Source organism: Oncorhynchus nerka, linkage group LG15, assembly GCF_034236695.1.
Source record: "Oncorhynchus nerka isolate Pitt River linkage group LG15, Oner_Uvic_2.0, whole genome shotgun sequence".
Taxonomy (NCBI): domain Eukaryota; kingdom Metazoa; phylum Chordata; class Actinopteri; order Salmoniformes; family Salmonidae; genus Oncorhynchus; species Oncorhynchus nerka.
The window spans coordinates 50,051,081-50,068,947 of NC_088410.1; the positions used below are offsets into that span (position 1 = coordinate 50,051,081).

The 17,867-nt window shown below is 41.3% G+C and overlaps 1 protein-coding gene across 1 annotated transcript; it reads right to left on the reverse strand.

Annotated features, from left to right (window-relative positions):
* Nucleotides 1-3,255: 3,255 nt before the first annotated feature.
* Nucleotides 3,256-17,466, reverse strand: LOC115142849 (deoxynucleotidyltransferase terminal-interacting protein 1-like). The gene is made up of 13 exons (XM_029682643.2): nucleotides 17,083-17,466; nucleotides 15,226-15,296; nucleotides 14,892-14,988; nucleotides 14,386-14,484; nucleotides 14,216-14,284; nucleotides 13,747-13,800; nucleotides 13,577-13,638; nucleotides 13,078-13,123; nucleotides 12,795-12,853; nucleotides 12,577-12,637; nucleotides 7,099-7,170; nucleotides 4,295-4,350; nucleotides 3,256-4,057 (listed from the first exon to the last, which is right to left on the reverse strand). The coding sequence occupies exons 1-13, from the start codon at nucleotides 17,158-17,160 to the stop codon at nucleotides 3,943-3,945; spliced, it is 939 nt and encodes a 312-aa protein (XP_029538503.1). The 5' UTR covers nucleotides 17,161-17,466; the 3' UTR covers nucleotides 3,256-3,942.
* Between the last annotated feature and the right edge of the window lie 401 nt (nucleotides 17,467-17,867).

The following is a 17,867-nucleotide window of genomic DNA, read 5'->3' on the forward strand; positions in this document are numbered from 1 at the left end:
ACTGCAAATTGTTGTTTGTTCTTGAACTGGCTGAATGGCAGAGCTATGATTCAGCTGTCCTTCAGCACCACAGGCTGGTTCAACTGATTTAACATCATTGCACATCCTCTGTCACTTATAATTATTACAAATAGAATATTATCACTTCTCACAATGATGCTGGTGCTCATATAGTAAAGTTGGAACAAAGGTGAATGAATGTCTTGCAAGATAACAATGATTAATTTGCATTTTACATAACCCGAATATAATAGCATACCATAGTAGGCCTATAACGTTACTGTTCCATCAAAAACACCTAATTTCTAATGAGATTTTAAGGAGGGTTAACTGAAGCAGAATAGTGGCTTTTTTCCCCCCTCATGCACCAAAACTCAAGAGCGTGCCACTAGGCAGGATATATGTTTTGATTGGTTGTTTATGGATTTAATCGAATCGAATACATATGATCTGGAAGTTGGAAGCATATTCCCAACTGATTGAGATCGATCAAATGATTGGCATGCAGGTGCAGTTTGGACGTTTCACCTGGAAAACATCAATAATTATCATTCATGATTGACAGCGATGGCCTTTTTTGAAATTAGGTATGCCTAACCTGGTGTTTGATGATATGGAAAATATACAATTTTCTTGAGACAGTATGTGTGAGCAAGCATCCTTAGACGTCGCAATTGGAGGATGCAGTTTATGCATTCTATAATGACAGGCTATTCAATAGTCTACATCTGTCGACACAAAAGTTGATAGATGAACTGGTGATGTCATTTACATATTTGTTGGTGCTCCCTAACCTAAAAAAAAAAAATAGTACTACACCACTGGACAGGAGTAGGCTGACATTTGCGTGAAGTTGGTCAGAAAAGCCGGGTAAGCTACTGCGTGAGTGTGTACACCGCTAGCTGCAATATTCATAGATAATTATCTAGCTAGCTACGGTAGCTAAATGTCTGTCGGATGTAAAGCAAGCAGGATCGTGGCATGTGTCAGAAACAACGCATCTTGGCTAGCTAGCTCACATTCGATCACAATAGCTAGTTTGCAAGCTAGCTAGCTAATACATACAGATGTAACTGTGGTGAAGCCTACTTTCTGAATTAAGCAAAATAGTTGATACTAATGAAATAGGCTGCCATTTAGCTAGCTAGCTACTTAGGCTTATCACTATATTTGAAGCAGTTTGGTTGCAATAACCCTCAATCACAGCTAAGTTATCGACGGCGCTGTAGTGAAGCGGGTTGAGAGTTTCAAGCTCCTCGGTATCCAAATCACTAAGGATTTAAAATAGTCCACACACGCGCACAGTCAGGAGGATGAAAAGGTTAGTCATGGGCCCTCAAATCCTGAAGTTTTATATAGCTAAACATTGAGATTAAACATTGAGATCATCTTGACTGGCTGCATCACTGTTTGGTATGGCAACAGAACCGCCCTCGATTGCATGGCACTACAGAGGGTGGTGCGGCCAGCCCAGTACATCACTGGGGCCTAACTCCCTGCCATCCAGGACCTCTATATCAGGCGATGTGAAAGGAAGGCCAGGAAAATGATTAAAGACTCCAGCCACCCAAGCCATACACCGTTCTCTCTGCTTCCACACAGCAAACGGTGCATGAAGTCATCTACAAAGACACAGTTGAAGTCAGAAGTTTACATACACTTCGGTTAGTAATTTAAACTAGTTTTTCAACCACTCCACAAATGTCTTGTTAACAAACCATAGTTTTGGCAAGTCGGTATGGACATCTACTTTGTGGATCACGCAAGTAATTTTTCTAACAATTGTTAACAGATTATTTCACTGTATCACAATTCCAGTGGGTCAGAAGTTTACATACACTAAGTTGACTGTGCCTTTAATCAGCTTGGAAATTCCAGAAAATGTCATGGCTTTAGAAGCTTGATAAGGCTAATTGACATAATTTGAGTCAATTGGAGGTGTACTTGTGGATGTATATCAAGGCCTACCTTCAAACTCAGTGCCTCTTTGCTTGACATCATGGAAAAATCAAAAGAACTCAGCCAAGACCCCAGAAAAAAAATTGTAGACCTCCACAAGTCTGGTTCATCCTTGGGAGCAATTTCCAAACGCCTGAAGGTAGCGCGTTCATCTGTACAAACAATAGTATGCAAGTATAAACATCATGGGATCACACAGCTGTCATACCGCTCAGGAAGGAGACGCGTTCTGTCTCCTAGAGATGAACGTACTTTGGTGCGAAAAGTTGAAATGAATCACAGAACAGCAGCAAAGGACCCTGTGAAGATGCTGGAGGAAACCGACACAAAAGTATCTATATCCACAGTAAAACAAGTTCTATAGCGACATAACCTGAAAGGTCGCTCAGCAAGGAAGAAGCCACTGCTCCGAAACCGCATTAAAAAGTCAGACTACAGTTTGCAACTGCACATGGGGACAAAGATCATACTTTTTGGAGAAATGTCCTCTGGTCTGAAATCGAACCGTTTGGCCTTAATGACCATCGTTATGTTTGGAGGAAAAAGGGGGAGGCTTGCAAGCCGAAGAACACCATCCCAACCGTGAAGCACAGGGGTGGCAGCATCATGAGGAAGGAACATTATGTGGATATATTGAAGCAACATCAAGACATCAGTCAGGAAGTTAAAGCTTGGTCGCAAATGGGTCTTCCAAATGAACAAATGACCCCAAGTATACATCCAAAGTTGTGGCAAAATGGCTCAAGGACAACAAAGTCAAGGTATTGGAGTGGCCATCACAAAGCCCTGACCTCAATCCTATAGAACATTTGTGGGCAGAACTGAAAAAGAGTGTGCTAGCAAGGAAGCCTACAAACCTGACACCCTTACACCAGCTGTCAGGAGGAATGGGCTAAAATTCACCCAACTTATTGTGGGAAGCTTGTGGAAGGCTACCTGAAACGTTTGACCCAAGTTAAACAATTTAAAGGCAATGCTACCAAAAACTAATTGAGTGTATGTAAACGTTTGACCCACCGGGAATGTGATGAAAGAAATGAAAGCTGAAATAAATCATTCTCTACTATTATTCTGACATTTCACATTCTTAAAATCAAGTGGTGATCCTAACTGACCTAAGACGGGGAATTTTTACTAGGATTTAATGTCAGGAATTGTGAAAAACTAAGTTTAAATGCATTTGGCTAAGCTAAACTTCTGACTTCAACTGTATATTACGTGATGGTTGATTCACGTTTTTGATAGATAAAGGACACGGTCTATGCCATGACCAAAACACTAAACAAAAAATAGCTGTAGCCATTAAAACATTTATTTTGCATAGAAATGACTAACAAATTGATCATCAAGCACCCATATCATTTTAAAATCATAGTCAACTAATCCAAAAAGACAAAATTAAATACATTCTGCTCTTGAAGGTTTGTAGTAAAAAATAAAATCACAGCAAATGACAAACAAAAGCAACTGACATTGTATAAAATTGAGAATACAGTCTAGTAAATGGGAAAACAAAATCACTGTACAAGAACAATGGAAACTCTTTCTATATTCATTATGGGGGGAATACACCCTCACCCCCAAGAACCGTTCTATTACCAAGGGGCCATAGCCTGCCATAGAGCCCCTTTTAACGTTACAGTACAGTAAGGATACAAATAGAAAAAGGGGCACATTTCTTTATCAAAGAACACTGTTCAGTAGTTGTATACAATGACACTGCATCCAAAGCTACACAGGCAGAAAATGCATTGGCACTCTTGTCCAGTCTCTCGTGATATGATATGACAGGAATTCTTTCTGTTCTGTGGTTTTCTAGGCCTGCATCCCAAATGGCACCCTATTCCCTATGTCGTGCACTACTTTTGACCATGTGGCCTACAGTATATTGCTCTGGTCAAAAGTTGTGCACTATATGGGGAATATGGTGCCATAGCGACACAAAATAGGATTTTATTCCTTCCCTGCATACAAAGTACAATTTTATTCCTTCCCCGAACTCTGGACCTCCATGGCTTTCTGCATCTTCTCAATCATCCACCCAGGAACAGTAAAAGGCTTTAATTCAATTGGGGTCATTTTTAGGTCGGGGCAATCTCTGGAAAAAATATCAAATAAACAATACACAACAGAATCATAATCTCATCATGACACCAGTGTAACACCCATTGGGCTTGATTTAGCCTGTTTGAGCTGTAGGCTTTGGCCAACTCATCTGGGGCGACCAGGTGAGGTGTGCCTGGTTTAAGAAGTGAATAGCCATCGGAGATACTCAGTTCAATGACAGATTGACACTTACTGGATAACATGGGGACCAACAAAATGTTTTCCTTACTTGTAATCGTCACTCAGAGAAAGGTCCTGGACGTCCTCTTCAATAAGGAGATAGGCCTATAAAATCATAAAATGTTCAGATTAGCTTACATTTGTTAATACATTTAGCAAATCAAACTCGTTTTTAAACTTACAATATGTAGAAATCGCTCCGCCATTACCTGGTTGCTATATACTCACGTTCACCTAATTTCAGTTTGTGACTAAATAAGCAACACTGTAGAGAATCATACAAATCTAAACAACAAATAACTTTTCAATAAGTAAAAATATTGTTTGAAGCTAGTGCTTACAAAGCAGAAAAGTGAAGCTTTAAATAACTGTTCTGTGAAAATCTCACTTATAAATGTTCATATTCTGTTAACACATACCCAAATAATGTTGTTGATTCACGCTATACTCATGCAGCCAATGAATTAATTAAAAAAAAATATATATTTTAAAAAACTTCAATAACCCCACTTCAAACTTGTATCTCACAGACCGTTTAAAAAAAAAGCTTGCCATTTCCTCATATAGAATGATGTCATACTCCTGAGGAGGATGATTGGGCCAACCAGCAGTCTGCTCATATTCATATTTGTAATGACCAGTATACGTCCACAGCATTCGGTTGTGTATACGCCCACATCATTCCAGCACAGAAAAGCAGCTTAACATACTAAATTACTATAAACCCAGCAGTGTTGCAGTTCTTGACACACTCAAACCAATGCACCTACTACCATATCCTGGAAGTAGGTCCCAAATCCCAAATTGCTCTTCCAAGCATTGGAGGTGAGCAGTCATTACTCGAGTGGGACACTTACTGATGCTGTTTTCTGTTAGAAACATGCACAGCCAAGGGAAGGTGGCATAGTTCGCTTTCTCTTTGAATCCACTGATTTGGTCACATATGTAGATTGCTTGCATTACATTTGTTCAGTTTCCCAAATACCTGTATGTCTTATAGTCAATGAGACATTATTTTCATTATACAGAAAGTCAACCAAGTCTGTTTAAAAAAAATCTGTAATTAACTTTTGTTTGTGCTTTTCTTATTAACACATTTCTGTGTTCTATTCATGTGCTGTTCTATAAACCAATTTCTGTGTTCATGCAAGTGGCCGACTGTACAAATCCTCACTATCAGTAGCTGCAATTTGTCAGTACGCCCAGACCTTGTTTTGAGAAATAACAAAATAAATCTCAGTTTCAATGTCTCAGTTTAGAGAGAAGAAGCATCGTGAGATATTGGCTTGTCACACCAATGAAACAAAATGGTAATGATTCATGAATTATGCTAAATCATACAAATGTAACTTTTCTGTATACAAGACAACTGCTGGGCCTGCCCAGGCAGAGCTCCTGATAGACATATGTACTATGGTGCATTGAGTTGGTTAGAACCTCTCCAGCACGCTGACAAATAAAGGATGATACATTTAAGTTTGACTTTGAGTGTCCCTGTGTAAGAATTTCCACGACACATCCATTGTGAATGATAACCGTTCCTCTCTCAATGTGAAACATCTTTCCAACGCTCCCCCTCGATAACCACCAAGCCTCGGGGTGAAACAGAACATTGTCATGCTCTTGATCCCATATCTCCATGTGGTTTTGTGAACAGGCGTTCACACAGTGTATGTGGTTTGATGTAGCTTACAATCGCAGTTACCTGCTGCAGTATATCACAGAGTTCTGTGCTCAGCTCTTTAGCCATCAGTTGCTCTCGGTGTATTATACAACACGTCCATATGGCAAAGGGAGACACATTCATAACTAGATTGCAGAGGACTGCCTGCCAAACTGCCCATTTCTGCAAAAGCCCACCATTCAATCCCATAGAACAGTCTGTTCACACTGCTATGCTTTATCTTGGCCAGGTCGCAGTTGCAAATGAGAACTTGTTCTCAACTAGCCTACCTGGTTAAATAAAGGTGAAAAAACACACACAAAAAAAAAAAAACAGGTTTTGGTCAATATAGCCACACAGCACACTGAACATCCCCTGTGCCATTTCATGCTCGGGAATCGCGAAAAAGAACAATATGACTTTGTGAAAAGAATTCCCCAACATGTATAGCGAACAAAAGTCAATGCATGGGCATCTCAGCCCTCACAGCTAACGTGCATTTGGAGAGCTTAAGCTGGGGAGTTGAGTCGTTCATTCAGTTTCCTCTTGATTGCTAGCAATAGCATAAATTCTTTGATTAACAGTGTTATCTGACAAAGGAATTAATGTGAGTTTCTGTGCCTCCCTACACATTGTTTTCACCATATCAATTGCGGCCGGTAATGTCAAAGTCTCTGCAATAGTGTGTGGTTTCATAGCGTAGGAATGATTCAAGTGCAATGGTCAACTGCGGCCTTTTCCTATGATCACTCTAGTTGAAATGGATCTTTTAGAGTTTAATCATTTTCAAAAAGGGTCACGACCTCTAGTTTGGGAACCGCTGGTCTTGCCCATTCACCCTCAATGACACACATACACAATCCATGTCTCAAAGCTTAAAAATCCTTCTTTAACCCGTCTCCTCCCCTTCATCTTACACCAATTGTAGTAGATTTAACTGGTGACGTCAAACAAGGGATAATTGCCTTCACCTGGATTGACCTGGTCAGTGTGTCATAGAAAGAGCAGGTCCTTAAATGGTTTGTACACGCAGTGTATAACTCACATTTGGATGTGAATTTGGTAGGGTAGTCTACAAAGCCCTGTTTGTCCTTCAGCCAACTTTGCATGACAAAGAACATGACAGAGGAGTTTGGCTAAAGCGCAAAGATATCTGCAACCAGGTTAGAGTTTTTGTACAGAGCTCTTACCATCTTTCCACCTGTGGCTCTCATATGCTGTCTCTCTGCCAACCAGTGTTTGTCCTGAGCATCAGCCGCATACTGAAAAAAAAACACACACAGTATTATTACTTTATGTAAGCTTTGTGATGGTTTATGGGTAGGGGATACTGGTTGTCTCACTCACAGGTTGGTTAGCATAACAGAGCAGTGATGCAACAGTCATCGCACATGGCCATTCCTGTTCCATATCTTTGACTTTTAGATGTTATTGTATGTGCTACTGCAATTCAGTTTTTTAGCTCCCAATGTACACCTGAATCAAGAGATCATCCACTTGGTCAATTCATGTCAGCATCACAAAACCTTGAGGCCAGGGTCATTTTTATAGGAGGTTCTAATAGGTGGACATTTTTGTCAGGCATAAAGGACTAGAGCGAGGTTGAGATCAAAGCAATAGAATGTTGAGGCATGATTAGAATGTTGATTACTTTCTATGATGACATAGATCATAGAAATTCTGCTCGTCATTCCAATTTATCCCAAAGTTGTTTGATGGGGTTGAGGTCTGGGCTCTGTGCAGGCCAGTCAAGTTCTTCCATAATGATTTCCCCCCCAAAATTCTGTATGGACCTCGCTTTGTGCACAGGGGCATTATCATGCTGAAACAGTAAAACAATTGCCACAAAGTTGGAAGCACAGAATCGTCTAGAATGCAATTATATGCTTTTATGTCATTGTATGCTGTTAAGATTTCCCTTCACTGGAACTAAGGGGCCAATCTCGAACCATGGAAAATCGCCCCAGATCATTATTCCTGCTCCACCAAACTTTACAGTGGGCACTACGCAGTCGGTCAGGTAGAGCTCTCCTGGCATCCGTCAAACCCAGATGCATCTGTCGGACTGCCAGACGGTGAAGCGTGATTCATCATTACAGAGAACGTGTTTCCACTGCTCCAGAGTCCAATAGCGGCAAGCTTTACACCACTCCAGCCGACACTTGGCATTGCGCATGGTGATCTTAGGCTTGTGCGCCTGCTCGGCGATGGAAACCAATCTCATGAAGCTCTGACGAACAGTTATTGTGCTGATGTTGCTTCCAGAGGCAGTTTGGAACTCGGTAGTGAGTGTTGCAACCAAGGACAGACGATTTTACACACGCTTCAGCACTCTGCAGTCCCGTTCTGTGAGGCCTACCACTTCACGGCTGAGCCGCTGTTGCTCCAAGACGTTTCCACTTCACAATAACAGCAAATACAGTAGACCGGGCCAGCTCTAGCAGGGAAGAAATTTGACCAGTTGGCTTGTTGGAAAGGTGGCATCCTATGACGGTGCCACGTTGAAAGTCACTGAGCTCTTCAGTAAGGTCAGTCTACTGCCAATGTTTGTCTATGGAGATAGCATGGCTGTATAAGCAAACAGCCAAATGTATAAGCAAACAGCTGGAGGCAGGGCTCCATGCGAGACTCAGACTCGGTCTCAATCTTTACTAAAGACTCATCTCTTCAGTAGGTCCTATAATTGTAGTCTGGCCCAAGGGTGCGAATGTGAACGGCAAGGCACTGTAGTGACGAACCACCCTTGCTGTCTCTGCCTGGCCGGCTCCCCCCTCTCATTCTCGGACCCTATTACGGGGGTTGAGTCACTGGCTTGCCAGTGCTCTCCCATGCCGTCCCTAGGAGGGGTGCATCACGTCGTGCTAGGCTTTTCTCTATACTCGACTTTTCTGTCTGGTTTTAATCTTCTCAGGCTTGTGTGGTGGGGGAGATCCTCGTGGGCTATACTCCGCCTTGTCTCAGGGTAGTAAGTTGGTGGTTTGTTGATATCCCTCTGGTGGTGTGGGGGCTGTGCTTTGGAAAAGTGGATGGGGTTATATCCTGCCTGGTTGGCCCTGTCTGGGGGTATCGTTGAACAGGGCCACAGTGTCCCCTGATCTCCCCTGTCTCAAGTAGGGTTGCACATTTTGGGGAATATTCAGAGGTTGAACATTTCCGTGGGAATATTTGAAAATTAATACCATATAAAATGTATTGGATATATTTACCATGTCATATGGAGACAAACACACATTTTACCTTATCATAAGTAGACAATTGCAAATGATTAAATCCTTCCAATAGAAATAAAAATAAATAATTTAGTTACAAATTGAACTTTAATTAAATGAGTTGACTTTTCACATTGGATGATTTCAGTGAACAACAAAAGAACGGGAATATTGAATGATCACCAATGATCCATCACATCTCCCAAAAACGTTTTCAACATACATCTGTAAAATGATAGTCTAAGAACTAAAGCTTTGGTAGTCATCCTCTCATGCTTCCATGGCTTCTCCCTGGACCTTCTCATTGGCCACCTCTTGAACATCAGACTGAGGGAAAAAGAAGTCCCTTCCACCAGGTGGCTGATGAGATATGTTGGCACGACTGCCAGGTGGCGAGACACAGGAGTGATGACACCATAGGCCTTGTTGATCTCTGCACCAGACAGGGTGCTACTGCCAGCATACTTGGGGTCCAACATGTACGCTGCTGCGTGTATGGGCTTTGGGCAGAAGTCTTCACGCTTTTTGATGTATTTCAGAACTGCAGTTTCCTCTGCTTGGAGCAACAGTGAAAAAGGGACGTTTCAATCTTGACATGACCCTCCAGCATGACAACGCCACCAGCCATACTGCTTGTTCTGTGCGTGATTTCCTGCAAGACAGGAATGTCAGTGTTCTGCCTTGGCTAACAAAGAGCCCGGATCTCAATCCCATTGAGCACGTCTGGGACCTGTTGGTTCAGAGGTTGAGGGCTAGGGCCAATTCCCCCCAGAAATGTCCGGGAACTTGCAGGTGCCTTAGTGGAAGAGTGGGGTAACATCTCACAGCAAGAACTGGCATATCTGGCTCAGTCCATGAGGAGGAGATGCACTGCAGTATTTAACGCAGCTGGTGGCCACACCAGATACTGACTGTTACTTTTGAACCCCACCCTTTGTTCAGGGACACATTATTCAATTTCTGTTAGTCACATGTCTGTGGAACTTGTTCAGTTTATGTCTCAGTTGTTGAATCTTATGTTCATACAAATATTTACACATTAAGTTTGCTGAAAATAAACAATTGACAGTGAGGACATTTCTTTTTTTGCTGAGTTTAGTCTATGTGCTGGGGGCTATGGTCAGTCTGTCCTACATGGTGTAATTCTCCTGTCTTATCTGGTGTCCTGTGTGATCTTAAGTATGCTCCCTCAAATTCTCCCACATCTCTCTTACTTTCTCCCCTCTCGAAAGACCTGAGCCCTAGGGCCATGCCTCAGGACTATCTGGCCCGATGACTCCTGGCTGTCCCCGTCCCACCTGCTCGTGCTGCTGATCCAGTTTCTGCTGTTCTGCCTACGGCTATGGAACCCGGACCTGTTCACTGGACATGCTACCTTGTCCCAGACCTGCTGTTTCGACCCAGCCTCTCCTCCTACTCCCGCACCTGCAGTCTTGACCTCTGAATGCTCAGCTATGAAAAGACAACTGACATTTACTTCTGATTTACTACTTCTTCTACATTTACCTGTTTTTTTTAAAGTTCAAACAAATTTTTATTTTCAATGATGGCCTAGGAACAGTGGGTTAACTGCCTTGTTCAGGGGCAGAACGACAGATTTGTACCTTGTCAGCTCGGGGATTCAATCGTGCAACCTTTCGGTTACTAGTCCAACGCTCTAATCACTAAGCTACCTCCCGACCCTGTTGCACCCGCTATAGCCATTGTGATTATTATTGGACCCTGCTGGTCATCATGTACTGTTATAATGTCTACCCGGCACAGCCAGAAGAGGACTGACCACTCCCTCAGAGCCTGGTTCCTCTAGGTTTCTTCCTAGGTTCCTACCTTTCTAGTGAGTTTTTCCTAGCCACCATGCTTCTACATCTGCATTGCTTGCACTTTGAGGTTTTAGGCTGGGTTTCTGTATCAGCACTTTGTGACATCTGCTGATGTAAAAAGTGCTTTATAAATACATTTGATTGATCAATTGAAAATAGTGACATGAGGAATAAATAGTGAATAAAAATAACATGGCTATACACAGGGAATACCAGTACCGAGTTGATGTGCAGGGGTACGAGGTAATTGAGGTAGCTATGTAGTGTGAGTAGGGTGTAGAGTAGGGTGACTACGCAACAGGATAGATAATAGAATGAGCTGTAGCAGCAGCGTATGTGGCAAGTGTTAAAAACTGTGTGGTTTCAGTATAGATGAGTGGGTGTATGTAATGTGTGCTGTGGTGTCATTGTAAATATGTGTGAGTGTTTGGGTAGAGACCTGTGTGTGTGTGCATAGTCGGAGCAAAAAAATCTTGAATCTTGCACCAAACAAAGACTTGTCTATTACTAAAACTGTATTGAAATACCTGTAACTGAAGTAAACAACCTGTTGCCATATCCAAGGACATCAGTTATTATTCGTAAAACTAAGCAAGAACTGTCTTCTTACTTTCCTGATAACTTAGTTTTCACTACAACCAACAAATTTAAGATAAATTGTTTTTACCCAACTATAACATTTTGTGACTGTCCAAATATAACAACAAATGATGCTTTGATGAATCCCAGATTATCCTGATTTACAAGGGAATGGGGCACATTCTGAAACGCATTAATGTGGACAACCCCGATGAGTGATGTTATTTTACATTTAATCTTGAATTTGAAGAGTTTCATAAACCAGTTGTGATCAAAAACTACTCAAGACTCTGCCCCAGAAAGTCCATGACTCCTTAAGGGATGAGAAAGACTTGGCAAACACTCCCTTTGAGGGAGAGACTGTTGTAGATGTTGAGTCCACCTTAGTGGAACAAACTCATTCTATAAGCCAGGGCTTCTGTTCCACTGAATCCATTTCTGATGCATTGACCAATGAAAGCAGCAAGGAGGATAACGTAACTGTTGAGGTCAGTAAAAGTTTCTGTTCAATGCACAGCCATCCTATGGATCCCGGAGGAGACTACCATTCAACAGACCGCTGCTGTTGCATGGTAGTGTGCTTATGAAGTGCAATGTAGTGTGCTTATGAAGAAGAGAACACCTTTCCTCTGACCAATACCAAATCATGGTCCAACTACATAACCCATCAAGCAAGAGAGATAGTAGACCTTAGCTTGCTGGACGGCCTTTTTTCATTTGATTAGGACCACTGCCCAGATGTCCAAAGAGTGGTTTCTGAGTTATATGCCATAGGAGATCTGTAATGGGATCCCTTAGTACATTAAAAAAAAGGGAGCATCCTGCCAATATACATAGATTTTGATTCTAGACAGAGAACACATTTATCATAACATTTTTAAATATGTCATGTTCTCTGAATGTATTATACATAAACAGTCTGGAAAATATTTGAGTTGATGCTTCTTTCATTGCTCTTATTTTGTCCCAAAATACATTTGAGATCATGCAGTAGGTTAGATTTGGAGCCAGATCTGTATGTTTGATATACAACCAAATGTACATCACGAGAGAGATTTACCTTGAAGAGTTCAGCATGTTTGATGTAAATCCTTCCTCTAGTGCCACCCATTCCTAAAGCCCTACAGATAAGCAGGTATTTGGATATTCATTAGAAACAATGCAGGCAAATATACAGTTGGACATTGGCCCACACTCCATGTAACTCAATGTCATCATCCTTCTATTTTTTTGTGAGTCAATTGAACATTGTTAATACTCCCCTTCATTTCCACTTACTTGTTTGCCCTGGACCCAAGAACAAATGTGCTTCCTTCATTCAGTCTGGAAGGGTCCCACTGTAGAATATAAAACGTATTGTATAGAGAAAATGAATTCTACTCAAATCCATGGAACATAACGCAAACAAACTACATACTTTTCATCTTAATGTCATCCAAAAAGGACAGTGCTTTTGAAATATTAGAATGCACGAGGGAAAATAGTTATAGTTTCACGGTAATCGATCGATGACTATTGTATTTAGCCATTATCGCGTAATAAATAAATGCAATAAACTCACCTTTGGTCCCTCACGCTTTACGGACTCCAATGTCTTGGGCTTGGGCCTACAGAGGGAGGAAAACACTGGGTGAACGTGCATATGAATCAGGGCATTTTACAGCATAAATGTTTGAATATTCATTTTAAGCTAGATTTACATTGCTGAGATCCAGGGCGACAGGTAGCCTAGAGGTTAGCGCATATGGTCAGTAACCGAAAGGTTGCTAGATCGAATCCCCAAGCTGACAAGGTAAAAATCCGCCGTTCTGCCCTTGAACAAGGTAGTTAACCCACTGCTCCTAGGCCGTCATTGTAAATAAGAATTTGTCTTACCTGACTTGCCTAGTTAAATAAAGGTTAAATAAAAACACAAAATTACCATCACTATTATGTGAATTTGAGTATGAGCATTCATGAATCAGTGCTTTAACTTGTATTTGCATAGGTTTTGATAAAGAAAACAACTTCACTAGCAGCAAGGTGAAATGATGTCTTGTCGAACAGGAGCACATACTCACACATTGCTATATGTAACAGGTTTGTCGTAAGAACCGACAGGAGCGGTTGGGCGTCCTTTCCGCTGTAAAAAAAAATAATTTCCATATTGTCAGTTACTCTGAGTTTTGGGTTTGTTTATTATTTTTAATGAAGTCTAAAAGTTTATTTCAACAAGGGCAGACTAGTTTACCTTTTTTGGAACAGGGCTGGCCCTCTGGCTGGACTCATCCTCCAGTTTCACCCGCTGTAAGAAAATAGACATTGTTGCTGAGATGAAAGCGACAGCGTTCTCTCTACTTTCCTTCCAAGAACTCCATTTATGATTTTGGAGCAATAAGACTAATGCAATGAGTAAATCACTCATTCATACTTCCAGCCAGCATCCTCACTTTCCAATAACAACATAACTGTTTGGAAGCGTGAATCAGTGTATCATGTTCACATTGAAACAACTTCATTTATATTAGATTTGGGCTCCATCTAGATAAGTCCGTCTGCAATATCTCGCATCTTGTCTCCTCGCCTCCTTTCAACCATATTGGAGGAGAAGTTTCAAGGCCCTCCCCTCAGTCCTTCTCCTCTAATGCACTTTGAGGTGAGGAATCGAGGAAAGATGGATGGAGAAAAAGCCTCTAGACTCATTTAAAATCTTCCTTGACCTTGAATGGAAGCTCAGGCCCTGGTCTTGCCACTGCCGCTTTCTCCCCATCTGAGAAGATCTGTTTGGCCTGACAAGGGACAGGAAATGAACATTACTCATAGATGTCTCTGTGTGTTAAACACAATCTACACAGAGATACTTCTTAAATACATTTAGCTGATTTCTTACATTTTCTAGGCAGTTTTTGCAGGCTTCTCGGATCAGCTGGTCGGTCTGCACGTCGTCTCCAACGTTCTCCTTGACATTGCTGGCTGCTTTCTCAAAGAACTGCGGTAAAGAAAGTCAAACTACGAAGACTGCTCTCAACAGAAGAAAGTAGTCACATTTCAGAGACAAATAAATGCCAAAGTATGAGCATATCAAAGGCAAAGTAGTGACAATTTGTTTACATTTCAGATTTGTTTGGGGTGTAAAACCATTCCGTGCTCTCGTTAAATCATATGAAAAGATACTATGAAAAATGTCTAATAAAAAGCATGTTCAATTTGTAAGCTGTGTTGAGTAAGGATTTCAAATTTGATTAAATCCCTCGAGACTATTACGTTAGTTGAAGTTATGAGTAAACAAATGCATGTCCTGGGAGTATGCACTGTGTGGAGATATTCACATAGCAATGGGATAATCACATTTTAAAATGCATGGAATTTGGAAGAAAATATATCCAGCAGACTTACCTTCATGTATTTTCTGAAGACTCCCATAATGTCCTCGTTGAAGCTGGGCTGCAGAACCGTTCGGAGGAGGTCCATGGATATAACAGGATCTGTGTAGCTAGAAGAACAATGATAGTGAATAGATTAGCTATATTACATCTTTTGGAAAAATCTGTCCCGAAAGTCATTCTCACAAAACAAATCAGTTTTAGCTCTGTACTAAAAATGCTATATCTTAAACTTGACTGCTGACATGTACAATACTTGGTATTGTATTACTATTAAAAGTGGACTAATTAACAAAATACTCAGATGTGTTTGAGTGAACTATCCCTTTAACAGTCAGTCAACTTGCCTCACGGTCATCTGTGAGCGCCTGCCCCTGCGATGGACCTGTCTGTGTTTTATCATGATGTTCCATGGATTCTGGAAGAAGAGGCAAAGGATGCACAGAGTCAGCAATAAAACACCAGAATAGAGACATTTTAATTGAGTGAGGCGTCAAAGAGGACTACTGGCCCGCTCGGCTTCAGTTATGTTATAATTCAAAACACTGAACTCTAATTAAGCAATAAGGCACCTCAGGGGTTTGTGGTATATCCCCGAGGTGCCTTATTGCTGAATTAGAACAGCCATTAGCTGTGGTATATTCGCAATATACCACAAACCCCCGTTGTGCCTTATCGCTATTATAAACTGGTTACAATGTAATTAGAGCAGTAAAAAAATCAAATGTTTTGTCATACCCGTGGTATATAGTCTATTATAAACTGTGTGGTTTGAACCCTGAATGCTGATTGGCTGACAGCCGTGGTATATCAGACTGTATACCAAGGGGTATGACAAAACATTATTTTTACTGCTCTAATTACATTGGTAACCAGTTTATAATAGCAACAAGGCACGCTTTACGTCGTGCCTCTGAACAGCCACACCCCCTTGTGTCTTATTGCTTAAATATACAACAGCTTTCAGACAATCAGCATTCAGGGCTTGAATGCCCAGTTTATAAATACATTTGACAAATACATTTGACAACCAACAACTACTGCAAAACTTCTGCTGTGCACTACACCACTTAAAATCTTAACTTTGACGTGCTCACATTTTCTGATTTCCTTAACCCAAATCTTTCATTCCGTCCATTCTCAACCACAGGACGTGGGTGCTAACGTTACACGATTATGAATTCCCTCGTTGTTCCTGCCCTGAGTTTGTTGGTGCCAATTTGTAAGTCGCTCTGGATAAGAGCGTCTGCTAAATGACTTAAATGTAATGTAATGTAAATGTTGTAAGGAAAAATATGCCGACACTGAACCAGTGAGCTGCATTATGTGCAGATGTATACTTTTTGTAAAAAAATAAAATAAATAAAGATACGGAGACGCAGACTTAATATGAAATTATCTTTTTGGTTTATGTCATGGCAGGACGCAGATGTAGGCCAATGTTGAAGGATTTAGTTTAGCATAGCCCGGTGCACCGAGTGAGGACAGATTTCACTTAAGGACCAATGAAATGGTCTAAACAAAAACGATCCGCTCAACAGGGGCACCGGGCCATGTAAAACGAACTTGCACATTGCGAAGGCAGCCGCGTTCTCTCCACAACTCCACCCACGTTGATGCCTTCCTCTTCGCCATCATTGTTTAGGTCTCACGTGCGGAATACTCATTGCCTAATTATACAGTAGTTATTTCCCAATCGCTTCGTAGCACTGCTCATACTACAAGATGCACGACCAACATTTCTGAAATGTCAGAAAATTATCGGCACATCCGACAGGGGTCTGGAGAACGGAACACTCATCATTCGTGCGTCCTTGACCCGCTCAAAACCACGCTAGTCCCGATGTACTGATCCTAGCCCAAATTCATAGGATTTCACCCAGATTATGAAAATTCGTCTGGGACGGCAAAAACGTATAGTGTACGCCCGGCCTATAGACTGTTGAAATGACAATCGCAAAACACAATTGCCTCGCTTCCACGCAAAAATTAAGGAATGAGCTCAAACTGTCAATCTGCGATAGCTAGCTGTCATTGACAGATGAGAGATGCTAATTTAAGGACTATCAGTTGTCCACTTTCACTGACAAATACAAAACTATTTAAAAGGACTATCAGTTGTGCACTTTATCGTAACATGACTGTGTAATCACAGTTCGTAAGAAAGTATTATGTTATGGAATTTGTAGATGCTTAGCGCTCACCATAGTTTGTATGGGCGGCTGTTCAACAGCATCTTGTTGAAGCCAATCCCTCCGTCCCTCACTTCGATGAGCACCCATTTAGCAAGTATTAATTTGAAGACAACAGTCTGGGGTGTGATGATTGAATAGATCTCCGCGGTAGCTCGCGACCAGGAAAACTATGTTCCGTCTCGACGCTTTTGCAGAAGTGGGCAATTGTCAAATTGCGAATAGATCTTAAATATATTTGTACAAAATAAGACTTGGTTTTCTAAATGCGTGCTGTCAAATTACTTCCTTGAGTAACTTTACAGAATATTCCAGCAATCAAAAGCAACAGTCTCATTTTCTAACCACACAATTGTTCTTTGACAGACGATGTTGTTTCTAGAAACCAAAACGAACATATGACTGCCATCTATTGTACGGGAGGTACCAAAATGTATTCAGCGCACGCGTAAACGCGTCTCCGTGTGACGAAAGCTTATGAACCATTGCAGCCGCCATCTTTGTAGGGGCTTTCAGCAGCAATTTGACTATCACCAAACATTTTGGAATATACTGACTATTCCGCGCTGCTATCAGCATACTGGGTTGTAGTTACTAGCATGACAGTATACGTTTTTATTTCCCCAAAGTAATATCACAGAATGAGCCAGATGTTTCCCCGAATATATAAATATGAAGCATCCCTTTGGCGTTTCCATACACCACCAAATATGGTAGTGGGAGAAGATCGCGCGAGGTGGATTTTGGCCGACACTAAGCACATTTTCTCATCGTTGAATCTCAATACAGTTTTCTGT

Excerpts from the sequence above, each read along its gene's own strand:
- LOC115142849 (XM_029682643.2), bottom strand. The coding sequence starts at position 17,160 with ATGGGTGCTCATCGAAGTGAGGGACGGAGGGATTGGCTTCAACAAGAT. Across the intron at positions 12,638-12,794 it reads CTTGGGTCCAGGGCAAACAA|GGCTTTAGGAATGGGTGGCA; the intron begins GTAAGTGGAAAT and ends GCTTATCTGTAG. Across the intron at positions 4,058-4,294 it reads TCTCTGAGTGACGATTACAA|AGATTGCCCCGACCTAAAAA; the intron begins GTAAGGAAAACA and ends TATTTTTTCCAG.